We start from the raw sequence: 14,403 nt of genomic DNA, 5'->3' as shown, positions 1-14,403 counted from the left end.
CAATTCGCTCAGACGCATAGTCACAGCTCAAACAGTCAACAGACGACCAGTTTGACCGAAAAGTCAACAAACAGTCAAAAATGAAATTTTTTGTCAACATCCATATTTTGTCAAAAGATTCATCATTTGATCAATGGTTGATCATAATTCATCAAGGAAAGATAAAAAATCAACAAAACCCTAAGTTTCAAAATTAGGGTTTTCTCCTAAAAAGTCAATTGAACTTTGACCGGCCATAACTCTCTCCTAGTTCATTCAAAAAATTCCAACCAAAGCTTGTTTTTAAGAAAATTCAATTATCTTTCGAATGAAATTGATCCCATGGTCATTGGATTCACCATTTGAAAAATATGAGCTTAGACATTATAGGTCATTTTCAAAGTCAACAAAAAGTGGTTTTTTGTCAAGGGCCATAACATCAAGATAACTTCTTCAAATGAAAACAAGTTTCCAAAGTGGCTTGTAGAGGACATCTTGAGGTTTCTAAAAAGTACAAGAACTCCTTCATATGATAAAAATTGAGGGATTTATGCCTTGTTGAAGTTGGCTATTTTTTTGGGAAAATGCATGAAATCAACATTGATCAAAAATGTTTTTTTTTTCCAAAAGGGGCCAAGTTTTCATGATCCAAACATGTTCCCAATAATGTTAAGCGCCTCCCACGACCAACCTAAGGCCCGTAACACTTTATTTCTTTTTTGGTTTAATTTTATTACATTTAAGATTAAACTGAAAAAGAAATGGTGCAAGATAATATTATGTAGCTTTGTTCTTAAGCTAGAGCCCTCAAAATTGATTCAACTCTGCCCCAAAGAGATGGTACAGCAGGCCTAGAGCAAGAGGGTGAAGAAAATCAAACCATAGTTGCTTGAATTCAAAGCTTTATATTATTAAAAAAGTCAAAAATTCAACAAAGCTATCAATGCTTCTTAGCTTAGTTTTTAAGCACTCCGTGGCCTATGAATGAAGAGGAATACTTCAGTAAGCAAGGACACACAAAATCATTCCCAAAAGAATAGCCACAAACATAAAAAAAAACTCACAAATATCTAAACACTTGTAATTTTCGTTTCCTTTGTAAAAGCTATTATCAATCAAAAAAGATCTTTTCAATCATCTTCTGAGATCATATAGAGTAAGCATGAACCCTTAATATGGTCCCATGAGAGTCATAACACGTGCTTAGTGTTTTCCATAAACATACATGTATAGCTTTCGTTTTCTATATTAATGTTTGTGTCAACATAATATGATCACTCTAATTCGTTTCTGACACCATTTAGAGGAGATTGAACGTGCTATATGGAAGCCATAAGCCTTGAACCATGGTGTGCCGTATTTGAAGCTCAAAGCTTCAATCTTTTCGTTTTCATATTTAACATGCTCAAATGAAGAAACTAACCCCATATTCATGTTCCGAAGGAAATTTTAAGTGGATCTGGGCTGGTTTTGTTTTTTGTTAATTCCATTTTTGCAGGTTTTAAGTTCATGCAAATTGTGGCGTTTCTGCGAAGCAAATAACGACGGTTTTAACCGCCATAATTTGCATGAAGAAAAAGCTGCATGGGACGAAGGAAGAAGACGACCACACGTCCAAGCGTGGTTCGCTGGTCAGACTTGGTCTCTCTCTCCGCTCGCGTGGCATGGTTTGGCTGGCTGGTCAACATTTCAACTCATTTTTTCTCAATTATCATTGGTCCATGCAGGATATGGTGGGCCCAGTCTGACTTTCGTCACCACACAAATCCAATGATTCTCTCTTTCCAAGACTACCATGTGTCTACCAATCTGAGCCATAGATCTCCACTAAAAACACATCCAACGCACCATATCATGCATGAACATCATACTCCCTCATAGATCAAGCACACTTGATCATTTATTTATATATTTTCTATTTTATTTTATTTTCTTTACAAAATTAATTTAAAATAGTTTAAAAAATCAAAAAAATATAATAAAAATATTTTTAGGTTTATAAAATAATCTATTAATTTTTGACATAAAAATATTTTATTTTTCTTAATAATTAAAATATTTTGCTTAATTAATTAGTATATATTTATATATTTACTTTTTAATTATTTCAACCAATCAAAAAAATCAGAAAATTTTTGTTCTTTTTATTAAATTTAGTTTATATATTATAGACTAATTTTGTACATATTTAGAATATTTTTCTCTTTAAGTTTTAATTATTGGTATAATTATATGTTAATTAACTTAATAATTTCAAAAACAACTTCAAAAAATCCAAAAAAAAATTAGTTTTATTTTAAAATTAATTAACAAGCAATATGAACATATTTTAAACTTAATTTTTAGGTTTAAATTTTATTTCCACCTTTTTCTCATTTTAATTAAATTAATCATGCATTAATCCTAATTAAAATCAATCATCCAAAAAAAAACCAAAAAATATTTCTTTTATCTTATTGCAATTTAAATTCCTAGATAAAGTGTATAGGTTGTCAAAATCATGTAAATATCGTAGTTTACATTTCCCGCACAATCGATGTAATAGCGTAGATTTACTTTCCGTATTTTACATTCCCGCACTTTAAATTCCAGTACATATAAAACTGCGTGTATGTCAAAGATAAAAACTGAAGCGTTAGGTCACTAACTTCAAAGACAAAAATATATGAATCAAAACACAATCACACTTGCACTTCTTAGGGTAATCCCTCTATTAGTCTTTTCAAAAATCAAATTCTACTGTTTCAAATGCAAAGTCGAACTTTTGTTTACTTCTGATAAAAGGAGAATTTTCTAAAGGAAATAGGAAAAGACCTTATAAGCTTAGGGTAGATCTCCTAATTGCTTGCTCAAATCAAAACAACAAATGTCTCATATATCATTGTTTTTCAAAACAAAACTTTCAAAAAAAGACAATACTTGGTATATATCCAAACAAGGATCATTACAAAGTTAAAGTTCTTTTTTTTCAAAAAAAACATCTTTCGAAAGATATAACACTTTGTATACATCCGCACAAGGATCATTACAAAGTCACTGTGGAGTTCCCATCCAAAAATTTTATTTTCTGATGAAGAGTGGAGGTAACAGCCCCAGCAGCGTGAATCCAGGGATGTCCCAATAAGCAAGTGTAAGCTGGTTCATTTTCCATCACTTGGAAATTGATGCAGAAAGTACGAGGACCGACTACAACAGGGAGGTCTACTTCTCCGAACACTGGGCTTTGTGATCCATCGAAGGCTTTAACCACTAGACGAATTGGTCTAACCACTAGGCCTTCCAAAGCTATTTTATCGAGGGCAGCTTTTGGCATCACATTTAGTGACGAACCTGTATCAATCAGAACCCTTGATAGATGAGCTTTCCCACATTGTATAGAGATGTGCAAGGCTTTGTTATGCTCCTTCCCTTGTGGAGGTAGTTCATGATCACTGAACCCCAGACATGCCCCGACTGTGAGATTAGCCACCATTCCATCTAATTGGTTTACAGTGATGTCTTTAGTTACATGGGCAGCATTCAAGATCTTCATCAAGGCATCTCGATGCTTCTCAGAGTGTACCAGTAGCGAGAGGAGCGATATTTTAGATGGTGTTTATTGTAACTGGTCCACCACTCTATAATCACTCTTCTTGATCGATGCTAAGAATTCCCCAACATCCTTATTAGTGGCTTCCTTAACCTTGGGAACGCCTTCTTCAGTTGGTGTTGCAGCAGTCTGATTACTGACTTGTGCCAAGTTTTCATTAGATTGTGTAGTTTTGAATATGCGACCTCTACGAGTCATGCCCCTAGGTCCAATAAGGTTTGACACGGCATTATTGGTGCTAGAATCGTATTCCCAAGGGACTGCTTTCATTTTGTCCATAGGGAATAGAGTTCTGACAGGGATTATCCTAGTGCGCCCTTGTGTGGGTATTATCACTGATGCCTTGGAACAGGGGATAATTAACGGCTTCTTTCCCCCTTGGGTGGGTATTATCAACGACTCGTTTCTTTCTAGCATAGCCATTCCTCTTCCGGATGTTCTTTCAGCTGAATCAGTCCTTGATCCTTGAGCCTCTGCAGAGTGTCCTTAAAATCCTTGTTATATTCTAGGATGAACCCCCTTGCTAGTAGATGCCTCTTAAGGGCATCTATGGGGGAGCTCCATTATTGAACTAACTCTTGCTTAGTAACGACCTCGATTGCATTGACTGTGCCATCATGATGAGGCATGGGATTTGTTTTCACATTAGATTTGTCAAAGGCGATTGACCCTGATTCTATCAAGTCCTGAACCTTGTGTCTGAAAGCCCAACATTTTTCCAATGTGTGTCCGGGGGAATTAGCATGAAATTCACACCTTTCATTAGGGTTGAACCTGGGTGAAGCTTTTCCGGGAAGCGGAGGTGGCATAGGCCTGAGCTCTACCAATAACTCGCTCACCAAATATTTTAGTATTTCACTTCTAGAAGTGGGCAAAGGATCGAATTTCCTTGGAGGACCTTGGAATCTGTTTTGTTGAGGTGGGAATGACATAGGAGGTCTAGATTCTTGGTGCACCACTGCATTGGTCTCCCCTTCCTTCTTTTTAGCGAAAGCTGGGGTGGGCCTCTTTAAGCGATAAGAACTAGATGAGGCTCCTTGTATCTTCCCATTTTTTATTCCGTTTTCGATTCTTTCTCCGATGACTACTAAATCTGAGAATCCTAAGGATACGCTTCCGATCATCTTATCGTAGTATGGTCCTTGCAAAGTACTCATGAACATGTCTACCAGCTCTTTTTCCAACAAAGGCGGTTGGACTCGGGAAGCCATCTCTCGCCATCTTTGGGCATATTCCTTGAATGATTCCTCCTTTTTCTGTGACAAGTTTTGCAACTGCACCCGATTGGGTGCCATATCCAGGTTGTACTTGTATTGTTTTAGGAACGTGTTAGCAAGGTCGTTCCAGCTTCGGATATGTGTCTTTTCCAATTGCATGTACCAGTCGACAGATGCCCCACTTAGACTGTCTTGGAAGAAATGCATCATTAGCTTTTGATCGTGGGCATAAGCAGTCATCTTCCTGACGTACATGCGTAGATGACTTATTGGGCATGTAAGTCCTTTGTATTTTTCAAAGTAAGGTACCTTGAATTTATGGGGAATAGTCAAATCTGGCACCAAGCTCATCTCATAGGTATCTACGTCAAAGACGTCATATCCTTCTACCGCTTTCAGCTTTTCTTCTAGCGCCTTGATTTGTCCGTTATTCCTAGTATTTTCTTCTGAATCCGATTGAGTTTGCTTATACTGGGGTCCTTGTTTTGTTTCATCGACATCCCCATATTGCAAATCCACGTAGTCCTCATCCTTAGGCGGATTGTTAGCAGGGATGCGAATAGTGCGAGGTGCCCCCTCTTTCTGAGTGGTGGGGATGAATCCTTCATGGGAAGCTTCTCCCTCTTCATGGGTTCTGATAACTCTCTTAGAGGAGTGGGCATTTGACTTGTGAAGGTTGAAGCCTCGAACAAATCCTAACAGCGGGTTGCCATCGTTCGGTATTTCTTCATACTGACCCTGAACTTCCTTAGCCTTTTCTTGCTTGTCCATAAGGTCTTTCATGAAGCTTAGCATCCGAGTCATTCCTCCCTCAATCTCCTCCACTGTACCTTTCAATTGGGTCACTTCCTCGCGAAGGGTGGCTTGATTCTACTCTAGTTGTTCCATTGCTTTCTTCTTCTGAGACCGGGTTTGATATGGCGGTGCGGTTGCTTGATTGTCTTCTCCAATGGTGTGACTGGAGATAAAGATAATCTCCCCTTTTAATGCTTTCAAAATAAATATGATATGCATGCTATGAATGTTATGTTTATGTTATGCTCATGTCTTATCCACATAGTATATATATATATATATATATATATTTTTTCTATATTTTTTTTTGTAGTAGAACCTTCTTCTTTTTTTATAACCCTTTTTGGTGAATAATTGCAAAGAAAATGAATAATGCGGAAATAAACACACTTTATTAATTCCAAAATACTTGCAAAGAAATACAATTTAAATTGTTCAATTGTAAAAGGAAATAAACATCAAAAGAAATTAAACTTCCAAAATTAAATTTAAAAAACTATAAATGACTAAGAATGCCTGTGAATATCCTCCTTGAATTTGTCCACCATGTCTCTACAAAGCTCCATGAATTCCTTCACTACTTCGGGAAGGATAATGGGAGAAGACTCCGCTCTTTCCAAACTCTTCAGGATGTCTTAGATTAAGTCATTGCACAAATAGACTAGCTTATCATAATTCTCACGACACCTGTCATACTCTTCAAGCATCTTGGGAACCATACTCACGTGCTCATTAGCCGTAGAAAAAATTGTGTATTGTCATTTCCAATAATCCCCTTCATCCCTTGCAGCCTCATATATCCCTCTTTGCCTTATGAATACTTGCCTAAGTGAAGCCATGGCTTGAAGTGCTCTGTTGTACTCCCCGATGCGCTGTAAAAGTGCTTCTTCCGTAGTCAATCTCCTTGTGCGTTCTTCTTGTTCAGAATTGCGGACTTCTTGAAGATAAAATTTGATATGCCTTATTTCTACCTCTTGATCTTTCATTATGTGCAATTAAATCAAAGTTAGCACTTAGGACTCCTTCAGTTGCACGCTTTCTCTTACTTCTTTGTCTATCATTTTCTTCCTTAGCGGCTTGGAGCTCTTGGCTCTTCTCCTTAAGATCGAGGCGTAGTTGGCTCTTTTCGTTGGAAAGTCGCTGTATGTCAAGCTCTAATTTTTCCTTTTCCTTACGGGACGCCTCTAGGGAAGCCTTGATTCCTTCTATCTCTTCGATGGATAGAGAAACAGGATTAGGAGAATCGGGCTTGTATGTGAGATCCACACCAAAAGGAAGCAAAATCTTTCCAACTCTCTCTTGAACCCATCTAGTGTAAGGTTCCTTAGCAATGACATTCTTCGGCCCATAATTCTTTGTTTGAACATGCTTCCAAGCTTGAATTATTTTCTTTAATGTCCTAGGATTACCTTTCCCATTATCATGCAAAATTAATTCTTCTACTTGTTGTTTGGAAGGCTCACAATGCATAGAATGACCCAATTGGCGCAATGCTAACACAGGGTTATAATTAATACAACCTAAAGTTCCCATTAAAGGCACATTGTTGAATTCTTTACATTTGTAAATAATTCTTTCGGAGTTCAATTTTCTTGCAAACCAAAAGATAGAATCCGCTTTGAGAACCCTTAATTTCTAAGACCATTCATGCCTAGTCAAATCTTTGATCAAATAGTTGGCTTTGTAAAGATGAGAAGTCAACCAAGAGTACAATAAATGAACACAACAGAATATCATCCCACTTTTCTTTTCATATCGATCATGGATGGTATAATAAATATTATCAAGAATAGTAGGAGTTGGATCCTCATTTGAATTCCTGAAGGAGGTGAAAACATGAATAGCAGCATGATCAACATATTCCGCCTTCTTTGGCAACAAAATAACACCAAAAATTAAAAGAGCCAAAAAATGTCCACAAGTGTCTCATTGTTTCTTTTGAGCATAAGACATAGCTTGAGCTTCTAAATAAGTTCTCCGAATCCCATGTACATTACCATCAGTCTTATAATTAGGTTCTAAATCCGCAGCGGGCACTTCTAAGGCTTTGGTCAAATCAGAAATCTCAACTTTCTTTCCAGCACCTGTATAAAATTCTTTTTTAATCCTCGAGAACCCAAGCATAGTATCCATCTCTTCCAAGGTAGAAGCTAACTAAAAATCATGAAACGTGAAACACCTAAGCGTAGGATCATAGAACTGAATCAAAGCGGTGATGGCTTCTTCTTGAACCTTAACCTTGAGAAAATCCAGAATATCACCATAACGGCCCACAAACCTGTTCAAACCATTTGATGACATTTTATCTCTGATTATCCTCAGTTTCTTGATATCGGGGACTGAGACAACAAGGTGGACAATATGCTTCTTATCACTCATTTTCTTGAATATTCACCAAAAGAATTGTTATTTTTTATTCTCTTTTTTCCCTTTTTTTTTACCTGTGGATAAGACATGATAAATAAATAAAAATATGCATATGATAAAATGATGCATGCAAACAAATATACACATAAAAAACAAAAATAAGAACAATAATAATAATCATATATTTAGCACATAATCACATAGACCCTAGGTTCATAGGTTCGACGTAGCGGCTCTGTCATACACCAAATTTGTCCTACCCTTATTTAACTGGCTTATAATTCATACACATACATCATTTAGGTCATGGCCCAATTCGTGCATTCATATCATGGTTACTGTTTCAAAAAGGAGCTTCTGGCACAAAGAACTTCTAATTAAATTTAAAGATCTGAGGTCTGGTGTTATGATATTATTCTTCCGAGAGCACTCTTGAATCAAGGTTTCCTCACCTTCAAGTCAGAGTGTTGTTTGGAAAATACAAACTTAATGTTCATCTAATTATTCCAAATCAGGGATTGTTGACCAAAGTCAACACATTTGACCAAGGTCTTTACAAGTTTGCAGTTGCGCAAATCCATGTTCTAAAGCAATTTAGAACGAGTTCAAGGCTTTATTTTTCAATCATCTCAACATCAATATTATTTCATCCCATTCTATCTTTACAATGACACTGATTTTGGATCATTTGGAAACCTATGGCTAGAGATTCATGCATGCAAAGTGGTCATGTGGACAAGTCTAAGGGAATAGAATATTGTCGCAACACATATGGTCATGAGCAACATCTGTAGCTTACTCCAATAAACCAAGGCAAGAACTGCATGTGAAAAGCTCATGAGAGACTTACCATATACATCTAAGCCTGCTCATTAAGTTTAGAGAGGTGATACACTGCACTACTCCATACAACACACCTCCATGCAACCTCACTCACCATATAAATACCAAAATCTCTTCATAGCTCAGATTCCACGCTTCACTTTTCTCAGTTTCACAAACATACACTTCATTTTTCTTTCTCCACTTTCTCAAAACTCTCTCGGCTCTCTCTCTCTTTCTCTCTCTTCATACACCTTCCAATAGTTTGTTACATTTGGTAACAAACTCTAAACCTCCATAGCCTTCAACCTCCTTCACCACCATAACCACCGCTCTCCTCCACCTTCATCACCACTCTCCAACCACCACCACATCTTCAACCAACTATCATCACCTCCGTAAACCTTCGGTCACCACCACCAACTACTTCCATCCATTATCTTCTTCAATTCAAGCTCCGTGTTCATGTGCAATGGCGTGGATATGAGCAAGATCCAGTCTCCATTTCAACACATTTTCAATCTCTGAGTTCACTTCTCGCGGATTTGAAGTAAGTCCGAGGCTCATCACCATTATCACGTTCAAGATCGGAGCACGAGGAGCAAACATTTTTCGAAGATTCTGATCAAGACTCGCTTTAGGTAAGATTTCACTTCCTTTACGTTAAAGAAGCATGTGATATCATCAGCATCATCGCATATTCAAACTACTCGCATATATTTGAATGATTCAGATTTTAGATCTCTTTACGTGTGTGTTGTTATTGGTTGTTTCGTAACGTTTATTGGTAGATTCATGTTCAATGCATAGAAATGAGGTGATTGACGGTGTTCATGTGTACTCTTGGTGAGTTTGTTTATGTTAGGGTTTTAGAAATATTTTCGGCTTGTGTGTTGGAGGAAATATCATGGAAAAGTAATGACGGATTCGAACTCAGTGATGTAAACCGAGGGGACCGATGGTCCTCTTTCTTATTTCTGGGCGGAAACGGGAAAGCTCCGGCGAGGAGCGACGAGGAAGACGACCGGAGAGGGCATCGCCGGCGTCTGTGTTGTGTTGATGCTTGCCCTTCAGATGCATGCATGTCACGCTATCATAGGCCCATTTTCCCACTTCTTGTATGGCTTTTGTCTTATCTGTATGATTGGCTTGCACGAAGATGATCCCTTATTGGCCAGCAGTGTTATGTGTCTTTATCCCACTTAATCTCACTTTGACCTATTGATTCCAATGCAGTCCATGTCACGTTATTTTTATTATTTTGATAGCCATATGCATAAAAAAAATTTACATGCTGAGACATAAGTGAAATAAAATGACATAGTGTTGACTAGTGTGATTGGGCTACGAGTTTGGGCCTCGCCCTGTTTTCTGAATTGCACCTTTGCTTTGCTAGTGCACCACCACACAATGGACTTGGGCCTGGAGCTTATTAGTTCCCAGACCCCCTGTTTGGGCCTAGTTCATGCCTCTTAATACATTTTAGTCCATTTAGAAACTACTGTTACACCCCCCGCAGTTAAAATTTGGTTTTCAGTTTAATTTTTTTTTCTTTTAACCTTTCCTTCATAAAATCCAATTTTAATTCAAACAAAATTACATAAAAATTGTTCATGGGTATTTTAGGGTATGCAAATAATTGTCATGATTTTTGTTAATTTTTCTCATTTGTTTTAATCCTTTTAATAAATATTTGTCTTCACAATATGTTTGAATTTCCCTTGTTTAACACTTCTTTGTAAATAACTTGTTAATAGACTTAGGAATTAATTTTAGTCTCATTTTTTTCATTGATTTAATTGATATATGTGTGTTTATGAATGCCAATTTGTTTGCTATAGCTCTCAATCTTATTTGTCATATATTGATTTCTTTTTACCTACTCCATATATAGTTTTCTTCCTTTAATAAAATGTATAGTTCTTTTATTATTTTGATTCCCTTATATAGACAACTTAGATTAGAATTAAGAATTAGTTCCCTTCTTTCATTCCTATTTCTTTTCCAACTTTTAAAATACTTAATAAATAAAAGAGGCGAATCACACGTTATTAATAGTGAGAGAGAAATGAGTGGGATTTATTCCCTAATATTTTTCTCAATCACTTAGTGGGAGAGAAATGAGTGGGATTCATTCCCTAATTTGTTTCTCGATCACTATATAATGGAAGAGAGATGAGTGGGATTCATTCCCTAATCTATTTCTCTACCATTATACACTTTTATGTGATTCAAATCGCAAACAAATTCCCCTTAAAAAATTACCCAACCAAAAACACACTTAAAACACCTAACAATGGTTCAAATTTAAAACAAAGTAGACAAAGTGGTGAGTGGCCCGGTATTGGGAACTGTTCATCACTTATCTACCCTAAAAGACACAAACCAAATGCCCTCTCTCTCTCTCTCTCTCTCTCTCTTCTTTCTTAAGGGTATTGTTATTTCCGCTCGAACGCATCGTAGGCGATCCCTTATGCAAGAGCGCGAACATTAACTCCGCCCAACTAAAAAACACAAAAACAAACAGAAAATCTTGAGCCGAGCTACGGTAAATCTGATTCCTGAAAAGGATACGTAGGCAGCGGGGTGGGGCCCGTGCAAGTACAATTCTTTATTTTCCCTACATTTTGCATTCATTCGCATATAGACTTAGACATAGTACACACCCTTTAGATAGAAACAAACATAGATGGATACCATCGAGTACGATGGGCGTGAGGGGTGCTAGTAGCTTCCCCTTGTGTAACCGGCTCCCATACCTAGATTCTTTGATCGCAAGACCCTGTTCCTTACTTTTTTATGTTTTCTGATATTCCTTTCCCTTATGGGATAAATATATTAGTGGCGTCTCTGTTCATTTTTTCGCGAGCATGAGACAATTGGCGACTCTGCTAGGGATGTTGGTAGACCTGTGCTGGTCCATTCTTAGCGAGTCGATCCTAGCCTTTGTTTGTTTCTTCTATTGGGTGTTTCTTTGTCTGTTTGTTTACATCTTGTATATATGTTTGCATATCATATCTATTTCCTGCTTGCATATCATATTTACTTTCCGCATGCATCTGGACTATATTATGGGTCCCCGTGGGGACCATATATTTTCTCTGTTTGCAGGTTGGGTGGGGATGATTCTATGACATAAAAGGCCCAATACCCAGGCAAAAGTTGACACATAGGATACCTAGGATAGAATGGATAGTCATGACGCCAACAGAATGTCAGGTTCTGTTGATTGCGATCATGAGACCCACGACCAGTCGAGACTCGAATGGGATACCATTATTGGCATGTATTTGCAACGATGATGGTGTTTCAGGAGAGTTGTTAATGCTAGAGACCTTTTGACCTACCCTGACCTAGATTCACCTGTGAGTGGGGAGGGATATACATGACAGGTACCGTTGGTGACTATTCTGTTCTGTTGGTGGCTATTCTGTTCTGTTGGTGACTATTGTTCTTATGGTTGTGTGATACCTATGTTAGACTTTTGATCTTATGTCGTCCGACCTTATTCAGAGACAACACAATGACTTCCCCGCATTGGGGGAACTTCCAGTGCATCATTTACATCATGGCATATTTAAATTACAAAAAAAAAAAGAGAAAGAAAAGATATTGTAAAAAAAAAGGAAAAAAGAAATTTATTATCTCATATGCATGCCATTTTTCAGGGTATCCGAGGTTACTACTTTTTCATCCCGAATGGCTAGCAACGTGACCGCTACCAAAGAGGCTACTAAACGTACGTTCACCTGCAGTTTCTTCCGTGAAGATATCACACCTTTGGTTCAGTTGAGCACCCTAGTTACGGGACACAACCTGGATGAGTTCAGAAAGACTTATGACCACATTTTGCTTATGTTGACTACTCATATTGATGAGTGGGCTCTCTATATTCTTCTTCAGTTCTATGATTCTGAGTTGCGTTGCTTCACCTTTCAAGATTACCAATTAGCTCCCACCCTCGAAGAGTATGCACACATTCTTCAAATCAAAGTCCAACAAAGGTCCCTTTTGTATGCGTGCCTGAGAAACCCAAAATGGACCGCATTGCTGGTGCTCTTTAATTGAGCATGAAGAATGTTATAGATAACTGGAAGCCTAATGGTGGAACCCATGGTTTCTATGTGAAATTTCTGATGAGGAAGGCTGAAGCCCTCACTGTTGAGGAAAAATGGAAAGAATTCAATGCTCTCCTAGCCGTCATGATCTATGGATTGGTGTTGTTCCCGAATATTCCGAACTTCGTTGATCTTACTGCTATCTGTCTCTTTATGGATCAAAATCCTGTGCCCACTCTGTTGGCCGACACCTATTATGCCATCCATTCTAGGTATGGGAAGAAGGGATCAGTTGGGGACTGTTTACCGTTGCTGTACGAATGGTTTTCTTCACATTTTCCTAAAAGTGGAGCATTTGTTGCCACAAGAGATACACAGAAACGGCCTCAAAGGATCATGGGACTTACTGCAAACGATATTGTTTGGTATCACCTCAGAACGAGCATCGAGCAAGTTATAACAAGGTGTGGTAGCTTTGGCAACGTCCCTCTCATAGGAACAAAGGTAGTTATCAATTATAATCCGAAACTCGCATTGCGCCAGTTAGGTTTTGTATTGAAAGACAAGCCTTTGGATAAAGAGATATTTGAGTCCGTTTGTTTTGAAAAGGGAACCGATCCAGAGGGTTTAGAAAAGGTGAGGAGCGCCTGGAATAGCATTCATACAGATGAGCGAACTTCCTTATGAGGGAAGAATGTCGTTACTAAGCAAGCCTACACTGATTGGGTGAAAGATAGAGTCAAGGAGCGCCTATTGCCTTTCCCGAAGGTTAAACCATTGTATGAGCAACCACCTGAAATTTTAACTGCCACTGTGCCAGCTGAGGACTATACCCAAGTACATGTGGAGAACATCCGGTTGCGCGAAAATGGGCAAGAAGCTAAGATAGAGTACTTCTTGGTGAATCAGAAAAGGGCTGAACTAGCACATGAGGTTAAAATGTTGAAAGGAGGATCTTCTAGAGTTCAAAAGAGGACTAGAACTGAAAGGGGGTGAAAGAGCTACCACTGTTGTTGTTAAGGATCACCAGAAGATCATAAAAAAGGCCATAAAAGAGGCAGAAGAGAAGCTCAAGCAAGAGTACAGAGAAGATCTGAAAGCCTACAAACTCAAGATAGAAAAGGAAGCTAAAGCTGAGATCAAGAGTTTGAAAAAGAAGTTAGAAGAGGAAACTACCCAAAGAATAGCGGTTGAGACTCAACTTAAAGGTAGCCACCTTCGCGCCTCTCGCGTAACAGAAGAGAATGCAAAGCTCAAAAACCAGATAGCAGAAATGGGAAGTACGTTTGAGAAAGATTCCCCCTGACTACAAAGTATGTGAAACCCTGGTGGCCCACTGCGAGAAGTTAGATGGACAACTATTTCGAAAGGACGTGGTAATTCAGAATCTCGTCAAAGGAAGAGATCGAAAGGCAACCAAGATACTGTTTGATGAAACCAAGAAGTGGAGTGATGAGCACTTCAGACAAGGAGGACCTCTATTTTACATTCAGATGGATTGATGTTTGAGTCCGTATGTCTTGACCACCACCAGGCTTGTTGGATGGGGTCCTTTATTTTTCCTTCATGAACTACC

The 14,403-nt window shown here is 38.0% G+C and overlaps 1 protein-coding gene across 1 annotated transcript; it reads left to right on the top strand.

Moving 5' to 3' along the window:
• Positions 1-12,839: 12,839 nt before the first annotated feature.
• Positions 12,840-14,133, top strand: LOC131605045 (uncharacterized). The gene is made up of 3 exons (XM_058877444.1): positions 12,840-13,463; positions 13,521-13,664; positions 13,777-14,133. Exons 1-3 carry the CDS (start codon positions 12,840-12,842, stop codon positions 14,131-14,133), a joined length of 1,125 nt encoding a protein of 374 aa, XP_058733427.1.
• The last annotated feature ends 270 nt before the right edge of the window (positions 14,134-14,403 follow it).

Source organism: Vicia villosa, linkage group LG5 (assembly GCF_029867415.1).
Source record: "Vicia villosa cultivar HV-30 ecotype Madison, WI linkage group LG5, Vvil1.0, whole genome shotgun sequence".
In the NCBI taxonomy this organism is placed as follows: domain Eukaryota; kingdom Viridiplantae; phylum Streptophyta; class Magnoliopsida; order Fabales; family Fabaceae; genus Vicia; species Vicia villosa.
The sequence above is the reverse complement of the archived record's forward strand: the minus strand, read 5'-3'. Positions and strand labels throughout refer to the sequence as shown.